We start from the raw sequence: 19,235 nt of genomic DNA, 5'->3' as shown, positions 1-19,235 counted from the left end.
CCTAGGAGGGTATTCTTGCAAAGTAAGGACCCCCGCAGCGTCTCTTGTGGGTCCAGAGCATGTCTGTGTGGCAAAAGACCAAGTAGATAGCGTGCTGCTAGCGTGTACATTAGTCACGCACTGCCACCCTCTGTAAAGCTATTCGTGGAGAGATATTTGATGGCTATAGAGTGAACATATACCCAGTTCTATCATTATCCACAAGTGTAAACTCTACAGCTGCGACGAGCGACTTGGCTGCATGCTGGCACCAAGAGAAAACACGATCGAGTGAAGGAAGCGCACGAGTGTGGCAGGCAAGAGTATGCAGGCTTTATTTTATGTTCCCATGTAAGAAATAGGTGAGACCAAGCAGAGGCGTAATGGTGGTGCAAATGTTCCACGCGTGCAACGGCTGATGGTGTCCACGTGATCAATGGGTCTTGCAGGTTTCGTCGTAGAGGGTGTGGTAGCTCTCACCGCAGAGGAGGTGGAAGATGAACTTGCAAGAGTGGGTCAGGTGGTTCTTCTTGTGTGCCGGTACCACCAAGGAGCAGGCATTTTCTGCGAAAAGGCGATCGCAACATGGTTTACGTTCCCGCACGGAGAAGTGGCACACTTCTGCGTCTTTATATCAGCTGCCCGTGGTACACGGTTAGAGCACGCTACCATGCGGACAAAATTTCGAAATATAGGGTGGCCTATTGCGGGTAGCGGGTAGTTGGATGAATTGCGTACACTTCATTTACAGAGGCGAGCAAAATGTTGCGTATAATGATCCCTCTCTTGAGTGACCATATAGTGTCAGTGTAATTTGAAGCCGATATAAAAGGGAAACATTTTTAATGAATTGAAACTCAGGTCATAGCAAAGGTGAGCGAAAAAAAAATGCAAGCCAGAAAAAGTCGAAGTGTATGCTGCATAGTAATCGGCAGCTCGACAAATTCATGATTTTGGAAATACCATTTCCGTTTATGAACCATTCCAGTACTGCCCCTAGTGAAGAAGTCTTGGGCGAGCAACTTCGCACGTTGCAATATAATGCACAGCATCGGTCAGTGCATTAGACAAGAACACTGTACTTCTTGTTTTCATCCTAAACCAATCTCGCCATCCCCATTTCCATATAACGTGCGTCGCGAAACAGGCAGGTCTGTACGTATCAAATATTGTTAAAGAAGCTCCATGGCGACGTCCTGTCGTCCTTCTTCGTATTTTATCTTACCCTGGCGCTTTGCAACAATGTGAACTCGGACTAATTCGCCAAACAGTGATTCCTAGCATGCACACACTTACCTCCAGCATAGGGGTGCCTGTAGACCTTGCATTCGTTGCAGTCAGAGTACGCGCTGTATACGTAGGCGCTGTGGCCTTTCTTCGGTCCTGGAATTAAAAAAAATGAAAAAAAAAAAAATGCAAGAAACAATTTCGTTAGCGTGGTGCTTATCTATAGCCTTTGTAGTAGACCAAGGCGTTATTTTCAGAGGCCACAGTATAACCTCAGCTAGTGCGAACCTAATAAAGAGGAGGCAGTACTAACAACGGCATGTGTGCTACGCATTTTATGCTCGCTGAGTGGCGTTACTGCGCAATGGCAGCTTGCCGCCGCGAGATTTACGTCACTGCACGGCTCCACCTTTCTGTGCGTAATCATTACAGCAAGGCAGGTTGCGCGTTGCTTTTAAAGTTATTCGAGTTGCCGGACGCTGTTTGTCGGGATAGCAGGCTTACCGGAAAGGAGAGTCACGTTGACCTTGTTGTAGTACTTGTAGCCTTCCGACTTGTGTAGCTCAGTCTTGAAGTCCCTGTGTAACCGGAAAACAGCCCGTTAGTACCACAAGTAAATAAATAAGTGGGGAAAGGTCAGGCATTAGAGGAATGGCGAGGACAACAGTCACTCGCAATGAACATTTTGATGTACGAAACACTAAGCGGTTTTAAAGACGCGTGGCACAGCGGTGTTGTGCGGAATCTATGTTCTTTAGAGTGCTGCAGAGAGCTGCGAAAACGCCGCTGATCTGTACTCTGTGAGTGACCAATGAGGTGCGTGAAGTTTATAGCGTGCTTAGGGCTGAAAGCGAGCGCCACCCTAATCACAACGTGTGGTTGCGTTTCATCCAACTCTGATAATACTGAAGCCAGTAAAAGGATGATCAAACAGGGCATCGGCTTGCCCATTGTCTTTGAGCTCCTTATTGGCACAAACCACCCATTGGGTATATGAACATTTAGTACTGAAGCATTGTACAGTAAATTGCTCCTGCTACGGCTAATAGTAGGTTCCGAAAGCAAAGCTTGCGTAAAATCTGCCCTCGGGCAGGTTTTACGCGCGTTAGTCTGATAACGTCATTACAGAAAAATACGATATGTAACGTTCAATTAATACCCTGTAACTGCACTCATTCACTGACGGCTAACCAGGAACGAAAGTGTAAGTCAGCAAGGTGGAATGCCGTTTTACTGTTTCTGGGCAACTCGGTCACCCCTCCTTTTTCGAACTACTCTGGACAGTTCCACTTCAAGAGGTGGCACTCTTCACCTGCATGTTCACTTAAGCCCATTTCCTCCGTGAAATCAATCTCGCAAAAGATACTGCATTTAAATGCTCTGCTGTTCCTGACAGAGTGGTCAGACAAAAACACTAGGCCTCGAGTTACAACAAGATGACCCAGTAAAAACAACTGCGAGACGAACCTCGGACCGTATTCCGAGTTTGCGTCGTTTTCAGCAGTACCGTTACCTCTCTAACCTCGAGTCATCTGGTTGGTGAAAATGCCGGAACCGGAAGTGGCACCGGAAGTGGAAGCTCCGCAGAGCGAGTAATGCAGGTTGGTACTTACACAACCACGCCGTTGGCATGCTTAACGTGAGCCTCAGAGGTGCCGTTCACCAGGGGCTTGGTCTGACGGAGGTATACGCACTTGCCGTCTCCAAAGTAGGGATCGTGTTCGTGCGTGCGATAGATCACGTACCAGTACGACTCGTACGGGTAGCACTGCGCACGAAGGACAAAAATACCGACGCATACAGAGTGATGTATACGCTATTGGCAGAACAACACTAATCTGAAACCAACAAGTCATTGCGCACATTGCGCGCACACCATTTCCCGTTGTTTTTCTTACCAGAGCTACTACGTTCAGAGCTGCCTCACTAGTGCAGTGCCTGTTCTAGCCAAAGAAGCAAATCATGCAATGAAAGCCTTTAGCAGAACACGGTACAGAAAGATATTGCGCTATTTCGTAGCGACCTCAGTTCGGCTATTAAGTTGGTGCTTTCGTACGTTTGCACACCTCGCTCACGATCAAACTCAATCGGACTAAATTCAATCTTGTAGACTAGCATCTTGTACGCTGAACAGTCGCTGTCATGATTTCTGTAGTCTGGTGCTTTAGTGCCTACCGCACAGCTAAATTACAGTTTTTACCCTTTCTCAACACGTGAGAGTGATAGCTGAGCCGATGTTTATCTAATATCGTATCACTAACCGAGTTAATACCAGCATCCACTGTACATAGCATTCTACGCACTATACGAGCTGCAAGTTCCCATACGCACCTCGGCCTCGTCCTGGTACTTCCCCAGTTCCGGCCTCTGCTCGTACTTAGCCGCGCTCACAACGACGAAGAGGAAAGCGAATGCCAATGGAGACCACATGTTGCCTTATGCCTGCTGTGTGTGCTTCAGAAGAGACGGAAGAACGCTTGTGGGCTGCGCTGCCGAAACCCCGGCCTTTATAATGCCAGCAAGAGCGCTTTTTCGTGGCCCGGCCCCCCTGCATCTTGATAAAGCGCCTGTTACAAGCTTCGGCATCCTCTTTTTACTTGAACAACATCTATCCCCGCCCGTACCTTAGACCCGTAGGAGGAACGTCATTTAATCGAGAAGCCGTAGGCAACATCTCCAATGTTACGTAACCGCCAACAGGCCTCCCTTTTCACTGCTGCCGTCCAAGAAAAAGGTGCTGAGGGCCTCCCGCGCGTGAGGCCAGTTAGGGTGCGGAGCGGTCTGTCCGGGAGAACCTTAGCTCTTTGCTTTTCCTGGTCGCCCCTTGCAGGGGAGCCCTTTCGGCGCTGCAACTGCAAATGTCGCAATGCCCATCCGGCTGTGTTGGCGGTGTTGGGGGTGTGTTGGCGCGTATGCTTCGGTTCAGCAGTGGACGTCAGGCTGAACGGCAAGCCATCGTGCCGTAGGTAGAGGCATCAGCGAGGAGCCGCAGAAGCCTTGCTCGGTCCAGACACGCGGGGCCATAGCCCTCGAAAAGCGAAGAGGAATCCATTTTCCCTTTCCTGCCATCGAGGAGGAATGGTCTAGTCGCTTTCGCAAATGAAAAGTGCGAGAGTGGAAGAACGAAGACCGGAAAACCTGCCCTGCTCGATAGTGCTCGCTGTGTTCCGGCAATGGACGACAACGGCGACATTTCGGCGCACAGTGTCGCAATGTTGCGTTGCCCCTGCCGCTGCGGCCAACAACCCGAGCGATATCTCGTGAGAACGCGGCGGCGGCGGCGGCGTTTTATTGGTGCATTGCCTCCCCATGCATCCGTGGGTTGCGACGAAGGGGATGGACGCGGACCAATGACCACCGATTCGAAGGAAAACACTCGCTTTTGTAGAGGAGTCATCGTGAGCCTGGGCGCGAATATTTGAAATTGCTGGTGTAACGCAAGGGTAGCTATGTTCTGATGCGGCATCGTTTTTCGAGCAGTGCTAACGAATTTTATTCCGCGAGCTATGTACTTCGTGGATCAGGTTAAGCAAGCAGGTTAGAAGTGTTTCGTGGGCCCTTAATGTTGGCAAAACCAAAAGAGACTGGCGCCTTGTACTCCTCTTTTATGCTGTATAGTATGCTGCGAAGACAGGAATGTCACCTAAGCTTTGTGTGCGCGCGCGCGCGCGCGTGTGTGTGTGTGTGTGTGTGTGTGTGTGTGTGTGTGTGTGTGTGTGTGTGTGTGTGTGTGTGTGTGTGTGTGTGTGTGTGTGTGTGTGTGTGTGTGTGTGTGTGTGTGTGTGTGTGTGTGTGTGTGTGTGTGTGTGTGTGTGTGTGTGTGTGTGTGTGTGCGTGCGTGCGTGCGTGCGTGCGAGTGAGTGTGTGTGTGTTAAAATAAAACTAAGCAGCTGGATCAATGTCTTCTTTAATGGTTTCTTGTTCCCGCAAGGAACGGAAATTGTTATATAAGATCATCAGCAGCCGATAAATAATGCGAAAGTAAAACATGCGCTACGCTAACACAACTCAAATTATTTTCATCCATTTACTTATACCATAAGCAATTTTCTTCAGTCATGTTTTGCGGACAACCGCAACGCGAAGCACGAAGAACAATCAAGGTGCACATAGCCTATGAATTGCTCTCAAGCAAGAAGGGAAGCCATAAAGTACCTGTGTAACGTAATACATAAGACCCTGAAGAAATAACAAAATAATACGTGTGCACGTAAAACATATACAATGCATATTCAAACAAAAACAATCAATCGCAAAACACTCATAATCATCGTGAGGGCTATTGGAAACACTTCCAATAGTAACCCGAAATTCACAGGAGCCGAAGAGAACCAGAATAATCGTTTAAGCATAAGCTGTCTTTCTGTTTGCGCACTACAGGCAATTTTTGTTTTGCAATTACTTAATTAGCTAATTATGTTAATTTTTCTAATTTATTAAATATCGACTTTAGACCAAAAATGTGAATTGGAAAGTTGTAGAGCACTTTCAAAAACACCCATTCCATTAATTGCGATAAAGAAAGTCTCACGTGTATCTTTTTTTCCGGGCTCAGAAGAAAGCCCGCGAAATACAAATAATACCACGTGACTAGCGCATTTGTGCGCCGCGATTGTGGTGCTCTCAGTCGTGGTTTGAGCGAACGAAATCAGCTGCGGCCGTGACCCGATGGTCCCGTTGTAGCGGCAGGCAGAAATGTTGGCGATGGTTCGAGCGAGCTCGAGCTCGCACCTCGCCACCGCGATTTTGGCCAGACCTGCGCACCGCAGCAGCCAACATCACGACAGGCGGATGACGATAAAGAGCCGGCAAATGAAGGTCCAGCACTAATTTTAGTCGAGTCACATGATGTCATCTCGTCCCTTTTTTACCCAAGCATGTATGCGCAGATTCAGTGGCTGATACTTTATCGCTCATGCGTTTGTCGTGACGTTCGCTGATGGGAGAGAAGGAAGCCTTGTTAGAATCTCGGTGGTGTCGGCTCGCCGCTCTCGCTGCTACTGCACCGTCACGTGGGCCGGCTGTCTGACGCGGGTTGAAAGAGCCATCGCAGGCACATCGGCCTGCCGCTTTAACGGGGCCAAGAAGACACGGCCGCAGCTAATTTCGTTCGCTCGAACCACGACTGAGAGCACCACAATCGCGGCGCACAAATGCACTAGTCACGTGGTATTATTTGTATTTCGCGAGCTTTCCTCTGAGCCCGAAAAAAAAGATACACGTGAGACTTTCTTTATCGCAATTAATGAAATGGGGGTTTCTCAAGGTGCTCTACAACTTTCCAATTCACATTTTTGGTATAAAGTCGATATTTAATAAATTGCAGAAATTAACATAATTAGCTAATTAAGTAACTGCAAAAAAAAATTGCCTGTAGTGCGCAAGAAGGCTGGCAGTTGTATGCAATTGGTTTCGCTGACCTACCTCAAATATATTATTGTGTACCCCTTGGTTCAAGTTAGCTGGGACACCCGGTATATATGTCTAGTGGCATTTAACATACGACTCCATGCTAAATAATATGTGTGAGATATTAAAGGAACAAATTAAGGAATGAGTAATTAGGCGATTATAAAGTGTTTATATAGGTATGCGAAAAAAAAGAGCTCGTAATGGGAGTTTTCAAACAGGAGGCACTAAAGCTGTCGCGTCATATCCTTAGAGGCGGAGCTTAAGTGTTCCCCCAAAATTTTTGTTTGTTATGCAGTGCTCAAGCGCTCTACACAAAGATGACAAAGACTGTTCAGTGGCTTGTCAAGCCCGCTCACTCGAATTAGCGTAGTGACGACACCTTACGTCAAGACGTCGTTTTGAAGCCAATCAGAATAGCGAGCACGAAGCAAATGCATCTTGGAACGGCGGACAGGCAATCATAGAATGTTATGCAACAAATAAGCGTTAGTTGTATTAGTTGTGAATTTCGTTTTTACATTGATCGTATTCCCTTGAGTCCTTGAACGTTATTTCGCCATCTTCTGGCACTTCTGGCACTATAAGGCGGCTTGTGGATGGCCGAGGCTCTTATACTCGTATATCTTAGGTCGGAGATGCACTTTTACCTGAGGAAGGGTGGGGGCTTCACAACGCTAGCCGAGCCTTCTTATATATATATATATATATATATATATATATATATATATATATATATATATATATATATATATATATATTTTTTTTCACAAAAAAGCGGCCTAATTCACTAACAGACGCAATGCTATAACGATGTGACGCAAGTAGAAAAGTTATGGGGAACACCTTAGCGGCCGTCTGCGGTTCCCTTCCTGGTTTCTCGTTCTCATATGATACACAGGGGCGTGGCAGCTACGCCAACTGCGCCATTTTGATACAATTTTCTGCGCCATGCTGCGCCAAAAGGATTAAATTGGCCGAAATTGCGCCAGCTTAACAAAAAAGGCCAGACAACCACACGAGTTTTTTTTTTTTTTCTTTGGCCCACAAGTCGCCGCTTCCAGGAGTGTCAGGCTATATTTCATTCGCACAGCAATCATTCCATTTGTCAGATCAGTGTGAATATTTAGAAATTGCGGGATTTTTTGTGTCTAAGCTCGCGGAGAGGCATCGCAGATTTCAAACGGCGTTCAGTGGTTGCACCGTTTTACATCTGTCATATCAGTTAAAAGGCTCATCTTTCGTGAAATCTACTTGTGCGGTAATGACTGTTCGGCAAGAAAGTGTTGCTATGACAGCATTGAGAGCCGGCGAGGCGGCATCAGCGAATCAGATGTTGTGCAGCCGCGGCACGTCGCAGCGTCGGGCCAGATACACAATTCACGAGTGGCGATGAACGACGAAGGCGGCGAATGGGTGCCAGTGCTGCGATTGCTTTCGATACATGTACCATGAGATACCTGCGTAACACGTCTTGGGGACATCTCGAAACAGACAAAGCACGACCGCATGTGCTGCCGCGGACGCTGCGTGATGGCCGCGCTTTAACCCTGCACGAGTTTTAGGCGAAAGCCTTTATTGCCTCATCATTGTCGTCAGCAAAAGTGTCACGTTTTTGCGGCTGCTCTGATTGTTCGAGACGCAGTGACGTCATGGAGGTCTTGAGCGATCACAGAACACCACCATAGTATGCACGAATGCGTGCCTTATGTGGCCATATATGACAATCAATGATCAACTACTAATTATTGGCTAATTATTTTATAATAATTGCTGATTAAATTGTTACTAATTAATGATTATTTAGTCCCAGTTGCTTAATTATTTATAATTAATGCCACGCAGCCAGTAAAATCAACCACACAACAGTAAACGTAGAACAACTGCGAAGAAACAAGGAGCGCGATCTCGTCGCTGCCAAGCGGAATTCACTGAATAAATGCACTCGCAGAATGTGATAGTAGTTTCTCGGTTTACTCGTAGCAGCATTCATCGCTACATGCGCAATAGTCGGGTAGCGGAATGCAGCATTCAGGCTTTCGCCTTTCGTCACTTTAGTCGCCGAAGTGTCCTCGTATTTTTTGTCAAATCTTGTCAATTCGACCCTTGTTAATTCGGACTGGAAGCGCGGTCCAGCAACACGTAAGGCTGGCGTTGGACACTCGTTATTTCGGAAATGAGCAGGCTTGCACCGGTTAATTAGGAAGGGGGGAGGGGAGACGGAGAAGGGTATTTTTGACGTATGACCCGCGTAACCAGTGATCATCGATACAGTATGAAGCTACCACGCTATACAGCTACTGTTAGTAATCGACCACTCGGCATACATATAAAGCCCCGCCTTAACCAAGCCGTACTAACGTACCCCTGTGTGATGTAGCAGTATATAGCATGCTTGATTCGGTATCCAAGAGCACTGACAGGTTGACTTTTATCCCACTTTCCCACTTCAAATGATCAACCCGAGTTTGCAGATCCTCCCAATTTGCGACAGCGTGTGGTATCGTTACTGTCAAACATCCCATCTCGCAATAAAGGTTATCGCGATGTCGGTTCGTAGCGTGTCACGTTATAACGGGCTTGGCGGCGCATGCGCCGGCAGTTCACGAAGACATTTAACCATTCGCTGATCCACGTAGTACGGGCAGTTGCTCGTTTGAGGCTGCCATGTAGGCCCCTCGTAATAAACCCTGTTCCCTGGCTCTGGTTTCTGGGTACAAGTGGCAACGAGGAAGGGTCGAGCGACTGGCTTCTAAGATGACCACAACCGTCGGAACGCTACCGGATTTCCAGCCGGACAGCGGCGACTTCGAGGTGTACGAACGCTTCCGAGTTATTAGCAGCTATCAACAACATCAAGGACAAGAAAATGCAAGTTTTCTTAACTGCTGTCGGTGAAAAAGCTTATGTCACGGTCCACGGCTTGTTGATGCCAACGGTACCCGCCAAGTCTTCTTTCAGGGAAGTCGTAAGTGCACTGAAGAAGCGCTTTCAGACGCTCGCTTGTCACCGAACGATATCGCTTCAATCATCGCAAGCAAGAAACCGGCGATAGCACACTTGCGTCAGCCTGTGAATTTGGAACGCTTCTGACAAGCTCTGCGGGACCGGCTCGTCGCGGAGTTACGCCGTTACGCGCCGAAGCTGTACGCTGCCGACTGCTAGCACTTCCGGACGAAGAAGTGACATGCGAACGCCCGTTTTGCGTTTCTATAGCCATGAAAGCTGCGAACCAGGAGGCCATGCTGCAACCACAGAACAACGTGGGAGCATCATCGGAGTTTACTTGAACCGGTAGGCCGAAACATAGGGCAATGCGGAAACCAGACCGTCTTCAAGGGACAATAAGCCAGAACAAGCCCCCCTGTGAAAACGTTGCAAGGGACGAAGACACTCACTGACGTGGTGGACAGCACTCATCTGTGAGTTGTCCTATTCCAAAGAGTCGCTGCTATAGTTGTAAAAGAAAGGGGTCATGTTGCAAAAACGCGCGGAACTAAAGTAGTGCACCGTGTAGAGTCAGATTAGAACAATAATTAACTGTTGACTTTGTGTAATACAAACCAGGAGGCTGGTGCGCCTGCTATAGTCCTTAACATTAGCCTAAATGGCAGAACCATTTCCATGGAAATAGATACATGTACCGTCTTTGCCAAAAGTAACCAGGCTGCTCCGAAGGCTGCCGGAGCAAGCGCGCGGCCGTGTGGCTGCGTTGCGCTCGCTGTGGCTTATCGGTGCTCGTCAGCTCCGAGGGTACAACAGCTGACGTAACTTCGCACTCGCCCTTTGGATGATAAAAACTAGGCGTGTATGATGTGTGGGCTGCGGTTTCACGCGTGCGAAGCCTGGTTGTGCCCAGCGAGGGCGCTCAGTATAGCGACGGGGCTATTATGTCTTCTCGGCAACTGCGGAAAACAGAAAAGCAGGTGATAGTAGACACGGTGAGCTCTTGCTCGTTTCTAGGACGAATATGTGCTAGATTCGCCAGACAATGCTGCTCTGAAATAAGGGTTCCGCGAACGAGAAAGCAGTCATGTGCATATAATGGCTAAGCGTGAGGAAGCTTTCATTATCGTTTGTTACCTATACCAAAACTTACCTACAAGCAAATGCAAGAATTTGTTAGAATCAAACATTGATCTTATTTATACACAGCATCCCCAAGGGACAGCACAATTTTGCAAGCCTAAACGAGAGATAAGGTGGCTTGGAAGGGTTCACAAGCTTTCCCATAACTTTGTACCGGAGTTACGGTTAGTAAAATTTCAGTACGCAAGGCACCTCGGAGAAAGCATGTTGAAATTTCAAGGTGCGTTATCATTCTTTATGTACAGGCGTGTTAAACAAGCAGGAAAGCGCAATTCTGCTGGTGTGTTTCAGTAGCGGATTGCAGAACACAAGCACGTATAATTATATAGCAAGAAACGCGACATCTGCTTCAGGGCAGTTGCCGAGAAGAGCGAATAGCCCCGTCGCTATACTGAGCGCCCTCGCTGGGCATAACCAAGCTTCGCACACGTGAAACCGCAGCCCGCACATCATACGCGCCTAGTTTTTATCATCCAACGAGCGAGAGTGAGGGTGCGAAGTTACGTCAGCCGTTGTACCCTCGGAGCTGACGAGCCCCGATAAGCCACATGGAGCGCAACGCCACCACACGGCCGCGCACTTGCTCCGCCAGCCTTCGCAGCAGCCTAGTTACTTTTGGCAAAGACGGTACCTCTGTCGTAATTATGTCGGATGTTGAGTGGGCGAAACTTTCTTGATGTCTGTTTGAGAGAAGCGAATGGGGTTTGGTCACATACAACGGCACAGAGGTGCCAATTTCTGGAGTTGTGGACTCCAAATTGCCGTACCGAGATCAAACCTTTGAGCTGCCTCTAGTTATTGCAAAAGAAATGGAGGGCGCGAGAATTCCCACGTTGTTGGCTTTCAAAAATCAAGGTCAATTGGCACGAAGTCATGTCGGTGCAGGCAGTGAAACGAGGCCCGCCCATCACAGAAAAATATGGCCATGTGTCTGAGTCGGGCTTGTGGTGCTATAAAGGGGTTCAAAGCTATAGCATTATCTTGAAAGTAAATGCGCACATAGTATTTAGCAAAGCAAGGTCAGTTCCGTACGCTTTACAAGTTAAGCGAGAATTGGCAAACCTATAGAGAAAGCTGGCTTCATGTATCGGTCAGGCCAAAGTACTTGGGCAACGCCTATAATCCTAGTCCCTAAAAAGAACAGTAAGGAGCTTCGTCATTGCGGCGATTATCGGGTCTCCCTGAACACATGTTGAGGTCGACCATTGCCCCTTGCCGCTGTCTGAAGATATCTTCGTAAGCTTGAAAGGCGGAGCCGCCCTTTCTGTTATTGACCTGTCTAAGGCGTACCTGCAGCCGATGAGCAAGCTGAAGAATTGCTTATTCTCAACACGCACTTGCTTTTTTAGGTTCCGTCGTTTGCCGTATAGCTTCTGCACAGGCAGTGTTCCAAACTGTCATGAATCAAATACTTCATAGTATGCCGGGTAGAGCTTCCTACTCGGACGACATTGTCATCGTATAGGCGAGGACGTTGTTATATATATATATATATATATATATATATATATATATATATATATATATATATATATATATATATATATATGGCACATCGGTAGCGTTGGCCTGCGGCTCCGTGGCTCAGCGTACGGCACCAACGGTTCCAGTAAAGACGAGGCGTGCAACGTTTAATTCAACATCAGGTAAGAACGGGCACAGAAGCAGCTGGCCCGGAGAGAAAACTGGCGCGCTCACAAAGCAGGTGTCTGGCGTCGTCTTAGCGACGTCTCTGAAGTCCCTCTGTAGTCTCTCTCGCAGTGGAAAAAGCTACTGCTTTTTATACGCTCGTCAATTCAGGTACTGCATTAACGCCGTTTCTTGGGCTAGTTGGTTCACACTTGTACTGCGAAAAACTGCGCCGCACTAAACACACCACAAGAAAGAAAGAAACGCCTGCGTCTCGTGTTCTTTTTTGTGGTGTGTTTATACTCCGTTTCATACATCAGGTGCAACGCAGCGAAAGCTACGCAAGTAGTCCCCAAGAAAGAAAATGGAGGCGTATCACTACACGCTCGTTTTGTGGCCGAGTGGTTCCTGCGGGAACGGGCTCTATTCCGATCATACACGTTTGCAATAACTTGCTTCACGTGCTCAGACATATTCGCAGTGCGGATCTTATAAAAAAAATGCGCTCCGAAGACCCATTTTCTCAAAAAAAAAAGATGCGCAGCGCGGAGGGCACAGCCAGCGCCATCTTGTGGCACTGCTGGCAAGGTTGCGGGGCAGCGAAAACGCGACACGAACGAAAACGACATAAAAATATACAAATTCATCGAATCCGATCCTTTCTCTCTAAAAAAGGTGCTCTTTATGAAGTTGATGGCAAATGTAAGCCGTATTAAGCTTGCAGACAAAATAACTATTATTTGCTCTCGTCAAGAGTACGCACTATTTTTCATCGCGGATGCGGAGAGCGCAAACAAGAGCTGTAGCTTTGGCAGTGTTGCACTTGATGTATGAAACGGAGTATTTTCACAGTTCAATTCAGATAGAAAGGGAGAATTCATGTCCAAGCAAGCTCTGATGACTGTCTCAGTAGCACGACAGAAATCTCCATCTCCTGTTAACGGGCAAAGGCGACGCTCTCTCCCTCGAGCGCCGGGCTTGGCTAGCGTTTGCACACACCCGCACGCACACACATTACGGCACGTGTAAGTTCAGCACGTCGGAACACGTCCGCGGGAGGAAGCGTTGGGCGGCCGACTGCACGGCGCTGAAATGGCCGAAATGCTTGCTGCTTGGACTGATGCTGCGCTGCGGCCGCGTCGGCTGTCGCACATGACGGTGGCGAATCGTAACAACGTATACGAATAGGCTATGAAAAAGTGGAGCAGGTTCTACGGTGCCTGAGCAAACATGACATACCGGTAAATGCAAACAAATGCAGGTTGTTTCAGCAGAGCATAATGTACCTGGGACATGACATTGATAAAAAGGGGCGGCATATCCCACGTCTGAAAATGTGATAGCCGTTAAATGTGCTTCTTAACCGACCTTCGTGATGCAGCTGAGAGCCTAATTCTTGGGCATAGTAAACTTTTATGCCATTTTTTCGCCGAATTTGTCAACGGTCCTTGAACAGCTGCACGACTGGCTCCGCAAAGAACGCAAATGGTGCGAAGAGGCATTTAGAGCTTCTAAATAAATCCTGTATGATAAGAATGTACTACAGCTTTATGGTGTAAAAAAAAAGAAATACAGATCGCTTGCGATGCCTCGGAGTACGAATTCGGTGCAGTTATGTCACGCGTAGAAAACTGGACCGAAAAACTAGCTGCTTTTGTGTCGCGGTCATTGCCTACACCAGAGCGGAACCACGGGCAAAAAAGAAAAGTAACCCCCGAGCATTTTATGGCTATGGAGCATGGTTATAGCACATATGCAGCTAGCACAGAACCGGGTTAAGTGGAGGAGAAATATGGGAGAGGCCTTCGCCCTGAAGTGGGTATAGTCAGGCTGATGATGATGATGATAGCTTTTGAGACCTTGCCTGAACACCAGCGCTCACAATTCTTTTTCTCTCCGAAAAGACGGGGTAGTGCGGTAGCGACTGCAAGAGTGTATCATTGGCTTGCATTCTTGGCCAACTATCGCTATCAGACACATAAACCGGGATCTGCTATTCGGCATACAGACGCGTGTCTCGCTTACTATTGCCAAACACAGATGACCAGCGTTAAGACAACCTCCAAGCGGCGACCGACCTGGTCAGAGCCTCTGCCGCTTCTCGTAGCCTTGCCTGTGCCCTGGAGAAATCAGAAATTCTCATTATTGACCGCCGGCGACATCTCCCTCACAGTGCCACTTCGCCCATTGAGGTCATCCTGGATGGCCAAATGATAAAAGTGAAACCGGAGATCAAGATCTTCAGCCTCGTTATCTCTAATGGCCGCTCCCCTTCCTCTACTCTCAATCATTTAATCAAAACTACCGATCAAATTATACGGATACTTCAGAGTTAAACATCGAAACTACGGCATTAGGGAGCGAGACGCCCTGCAGCTGGTCAACGCATTCATTATCGTCCACACTACCTACTGCACGCCATACCTTCCGCATCGTAAGCAGGAGCCCAACCGGTTGAACACTCTTGTCAAAAAAAAAAAAAAAAAGAAGCGGTCAAGACAGTCCTGCAGGCTTCCCCACTGTATGTCTACCGACCGCTTACTCCAACTTGGCATTCATAACACCATTGAAGAGTTGCATGATGCACATCGCCTGGCGCAACTTGTCAGCTTAGCAGCCTCGTCCACTGGAAGACATGTCCTTCAAACTCTCAATATTGCTCCGCCCTATACCACCCAAAACCGCGATGATCTGCCACAGAATATCCGCCGAGCCATTACCGTGAAACTAGCTCTCCCCAAGCACATGCATGCAGGGTATACCCTATACCAAGAGCGCCGACAGGCGAGCCACTCACCTCTCTGGAATATGGGACAGCCAACCGAATACTCTATACGTAGACGCTGCTGGCCCTGTTAACGAACACATGGTCATAACCGTGACCTCTCCAGCGATCACTCTCATCAACTAATACTTCTCTTCGCATCACCGAACCGAGTATTGCAGGAGAAAAGTCTGGTCGCCACTAATGCACAAGCTACCATCATGTCAGATTCCCGCACGGCCTGCCGTAACTATCTTCGCGGACGCATCGATGCCGCCAGCCGCCGAATCCTCGTCGCTAACCCTCCGAAAAGGATCAGTGTGGTCTGGATTCCGGGGCGCCAGTCGATGCCCGGCAATGAAGTTGCCCATCGAAACGCTCGCGCGCTCCTTCCCCGAGCCTCCCCTCTCCCCTCTCCCGGATCACACGTATGCCTCCCCAATCCTTATATACACAGAACTGCTTGAACACTGCAGGCTGTCTCGCCGTACATTGCCACCCCCTTTTCCCACCCTGTCTACTCAAGAATCAGCAACTTACTGCCGCCTGCAAACTAATACCTTTGTTATACCATTTTTTCTAAACCTCTGGTACCCTTCCCTTTATTCCCCTGACTGCCCACATTGCGGTAAGCGGGTACCGCTCTACCACGTGGTTTGGGCGTGCCAAGCTAAGCCCACTCCCCCACCCCTGCATGGAAGATTGAAAGGACGCCCTGCAGAACCCATGCCTTGAGCGCAAGCAATGGCTGGCTCGCCGCGCTGTTAGTGCAGCCACGGCCAACGGGAACCTGGGCTGCGTTCCACGTGAACAGTTTCGCTCGAGCAAATGTAAACTTTGCCGTACGCTATGTCATAATTCGGAACTACAAGAAATTAAGCGAGTAACACAATTTGGTGGCGATATCATTCCGGTGGCATTCATTCATTCATAAATCTTTATTCGCGGCAACCAGAACTCGACCTAGTACGACTTATTTAGGGTAGATGGCTCTATGTTGTGAATCCGGATAAAACCCCTCCGGACACCCCCAAAAGGCTCATGCGAATCGCGCAGCTTTGTTTAGTCTGCTATGCTGCCGCATGGAGTAAATTAGCTTATAATACTGTTGCTCAAATGATACATTCTGGGCAGAATTACGTTTAAGAAACAAATGTCAAACGTCATACGATAATATGGACCGAACGTGAATCGCGCATTGCAGCAGACGACGGCGCAGCAGGCGATACTGCCTCCAGCTCCGGAGCGTCTACTAGCGACGGTGCCGGTGGCGCACGGTCGTCTGCAACTGTGCACGGTCAGTTTATCGTGTTGTGAACAGTTCCGTAGATTGTCAAAGTTACCGTACTTGCAGTGGAATGTATTGTGCGCTGCAGCAATGTCGAACTGCGTGAAAACCTTGTCGGAATCAGCTACACAACGCTACAATGAAAAGCTGTACATTGGCGGTGTTGTGCACCCGCACTTGCTAGCCTGAAACGCATTGGGAAGTCCTCTGAACTGACGCGGGTGCTCTGCCACCATATTGGGCATGGCAAACATTGTAGTGTATTCGTAGAGAGTAGCTTCACTGTCCAGACATACAAGTCCCTGGAGGCCTACAGTTATATTGAATCAGGTGGGTGCGTGCAAGGTTCGTTTACTTTCTTTTTTCCCGTGGTATCTCGATGGTTCTCATATGTCGTTCTGCGCTTTCAGTGCGGCTTCCCCGTCTTTCTTTTTTTTTCCTTTCCGTACGGCGCAGGCCATCCAGCGTGTGCACGGACGTCGGAATATATCTCAAAATATTTACTTATGACATACGCACCACATTATTTGTATCGCGACTCAACTACATATGCATTCATTTTATTACCGCCTCTACAATTCTAGTACACTCTACCGCCTCTACTTAGCCACGATCAATGTTTGCAGACCGGAATGACGCCGTGCCCGTTATTTTGCGCTTCATTTATCTCAGTTTACAAAATGAACTGTCGACGGCATCATTACTCGTCTCATGCGCCTCGCTAGCACTTGGGATGTTTTTCTTTTTTTTAACTTCTGCCATGAAACATGATGTCGGGGTGTGGCTCGTGGCACAAGACGGTCACAACAATAATAATAATAATAATAATAATAATAATAATAATAATAATAATAATAATAATAATAATAATAATAATAATAATAATAATAATAATAATAATAAACGGCGCTAGGGCGACTCTCCTCCTAGAGCTAGGTGGGGTTTCGTCTGGAAACGCGCCGCACATATTTATTGATAAATAGGCTTTACAGAGATGTCTAGATGCTAAATATTGTTGCATACGTATATTCATGGTCTTGAAAGAATGCATCAGCTCTTAACGACTGCTTTCGCCTTCTTTCAGTCAGCTTCTTTGGGAACCGTTTTTTACATATATATGCTGTATGGGCCGCGCTACCGCAATGTATTTCTAACTCAGATTCTTGATAACGAGGGGTTTTAAAAGTAAATTGCCTCCGCAGTGAAGCAGCATACTTTGTCACACACTTCTTCAAAGCGCTGCGCCAACATTTATCGACCGGCCACCACTTCTGGTGCTCCGCGAAACGAGAAAAGTGTTGCGGCTTCGCATTTCGCACCCCCATACGTTTCGTGGCGTTTCAAAAATACTTCGCCTCGGTAATGAGATTTCATACTTTTTCATACTTTCACGATCTGTTCTAGGATGTTAATGGTAGCTCTGCGACGAATAACATCATAGGTGCCCCGTGAAATGAGAAAACCGCATTGAAATCTTTCGGTTCCATGTACTCCTATGGGCGCTAACCCTACTTTTCACCTCCAGCCGGCCAAGCCTGGCGACAGAACCGCCACCGCATCTTGCTTATGTCACAGATCGGTGTTGGTTTATATATATAGGAACACGTCGTTGGTTGACGTTCGGCTTGTCGACTTTCGGTTGTGCGCGGGTTTCCTTCCTCCCGCACATTCGTCCGCCGGGTGCACTGCTTTCCTTCCTTCTCATCTTTGTTCTCTGCCAAAATTTCAAAGGCAGTAGGACTGCTTCAGTGTAGAAATGCGAAATCATAGCATTTGTTGCCCCTAGCTAATATGTGCTGATGATCCTGAATTACGTACGTGACATTTTCTTGCATGACTCAAGTGTGAAGTCGCCACCTTTTTGCAAGTCATCCTGATTCACGTAAAACGGTGACTTGACGTCATCACTGTTGCAAGTCATTCCAAATCACTTGTTTGTCAAGTATGTCTTACCAAGATACTTTGTTGGGCGAGTTGGTACTTATTCATTATTAATATAAACAGCGCGAACACGAAGACAAGGGACAAGAAACAAGAAAGCCACAGTACATGCGCTGACTTATATTAATAATGAATTGTCAAGTATGTGTCTCCAGCATGATGGCACCATATTTTGCAAGTGATCCCGAGTCAAGTGATACTTCGTTCTTGTGTGACCACTCACTTTTGGCAAGTCATCCCGAGTCACCTGGCATTTCTTTGTTAGTGACTCCAGTGTGATGCCATAAATTTAGCAAGTCATCCTGAGTCATGTGACACTTCTTTGCCAATGACTCTGGCGATGTCGTTACTTTTTGCAAGGTATTCTGAATTACAAGCCACAATTCTTATCATAAGAGTGATGACATCCGTGATTAGTACAAGTTATACATATAACACACATGATACTGTATAGACCATTTTTCACCTTTGTTTTTGTGCCTCATGATATCGCATGACTATATAGTCATGATTACACAACTTGTTATAATGTCATATGAGTGAACATCACACTACGTATATGGCTTAGCATTTCCCTAGTATTGATGATATACAACTGAGGAGAGACGACATACACCTCTGTACGACACATGACCTTTTGGGACCACGATTTCTGGCAACACATTCTGCAAACAGCTTCCATTGACAGCTTTTAATTCTCGTGAAACATATGGTTTTCACCTTAATAATGAACACAAAGTTCAAAGCATGACTGCCACTGACAGAAAGATGTGGCAGAAATTTTGTGCGTAACAGCACTGATCTCGCTTACATACACTCAACGGTATGTAGCTACCAAGAATCTCATGCAGCAAAATGTGCAGATGACTTTTGCAGCTACCAGAATTGCGGCCATTATGGCTGCAGTGA

At 47.4% G+C, this 19,235-nt stretch overlaps 1 protein-coding gene across 1 annotated transcript; it reads right to left on the bottom strand.

The window, feature by feature from the left end:
- Positions 1 to 305: 305 nt before the first annotated feature.
- LOC146208092 (uncharacterized) lies at positions 306 to 3,636 on the bottom strand. The gene is made up of 5 exons (XM_084578070.1): positions 3,538 to 3,636; positions 2,820 to 2,974; positions 1,711 to 1,784; positions 1,276 to 1,362; positions 306 to 543 (listed from the first exon to the last, which is right to left on the bottom strand). Exons 1-5 carry the CDS (start codon positions 3,634 to 3,636, stop codon positions 413 to 415), a joined length of 546 nt encoding a protein of 181 aa, XP_084434196.1. The 3' UTR covers positions 306 to 412.
- Positions 3,637 to 19,235: the final 15,599 nt, after the last annotated feature.

This window comes from Amblyomma maculatum, chromosome 1, assembly GCF_055883805.1.
Source record: "Amblyomma maculatum isolate TAMU_Amacu chromosome 1, ASM5588380v1, whole genome shotgun sequence".
NCBI classification, from domain to species: domain Eukaryota; kingdom Metazoa; phylum Arthropoda; class Arachnida; order Ixodida; family Ixodidae; genus Amblyomma; species Amblyomma maculatum.
Note: the sequence above shows the minus strand (reverse complement) of the source record. Positions and strands in the feature narration are given on the sequence as shown.

What these genes read in the sequence shown, in the direction of transcription:
- LOC146208092 (XM_084578070.1), bottom strand. Translation starts at nt 3,636, where the DNA reads ATGTGGTCTCCATTGGCATTCGCTTTCCTCTTCGTCGTTGTGAGCGCG. An exon ending in CATGCCAACGGCGTGGTTGT is followed by an intron (nt 1,785 to 2,819) that starts GTAAGTACCAAC and finishes CCGGTTACACAG; the next exon opens with GGACTTCAAGACTGAGCTAC. An exon ending in CAGGCACCCCTATGCTGGAG is followed by an intron (nt 544 to 1,275) that starts GTAAGTGTGTGC and finishes GCCTTTTCGCAG; the next exon opens with AAAATGCCTGCTCCTTGGTG.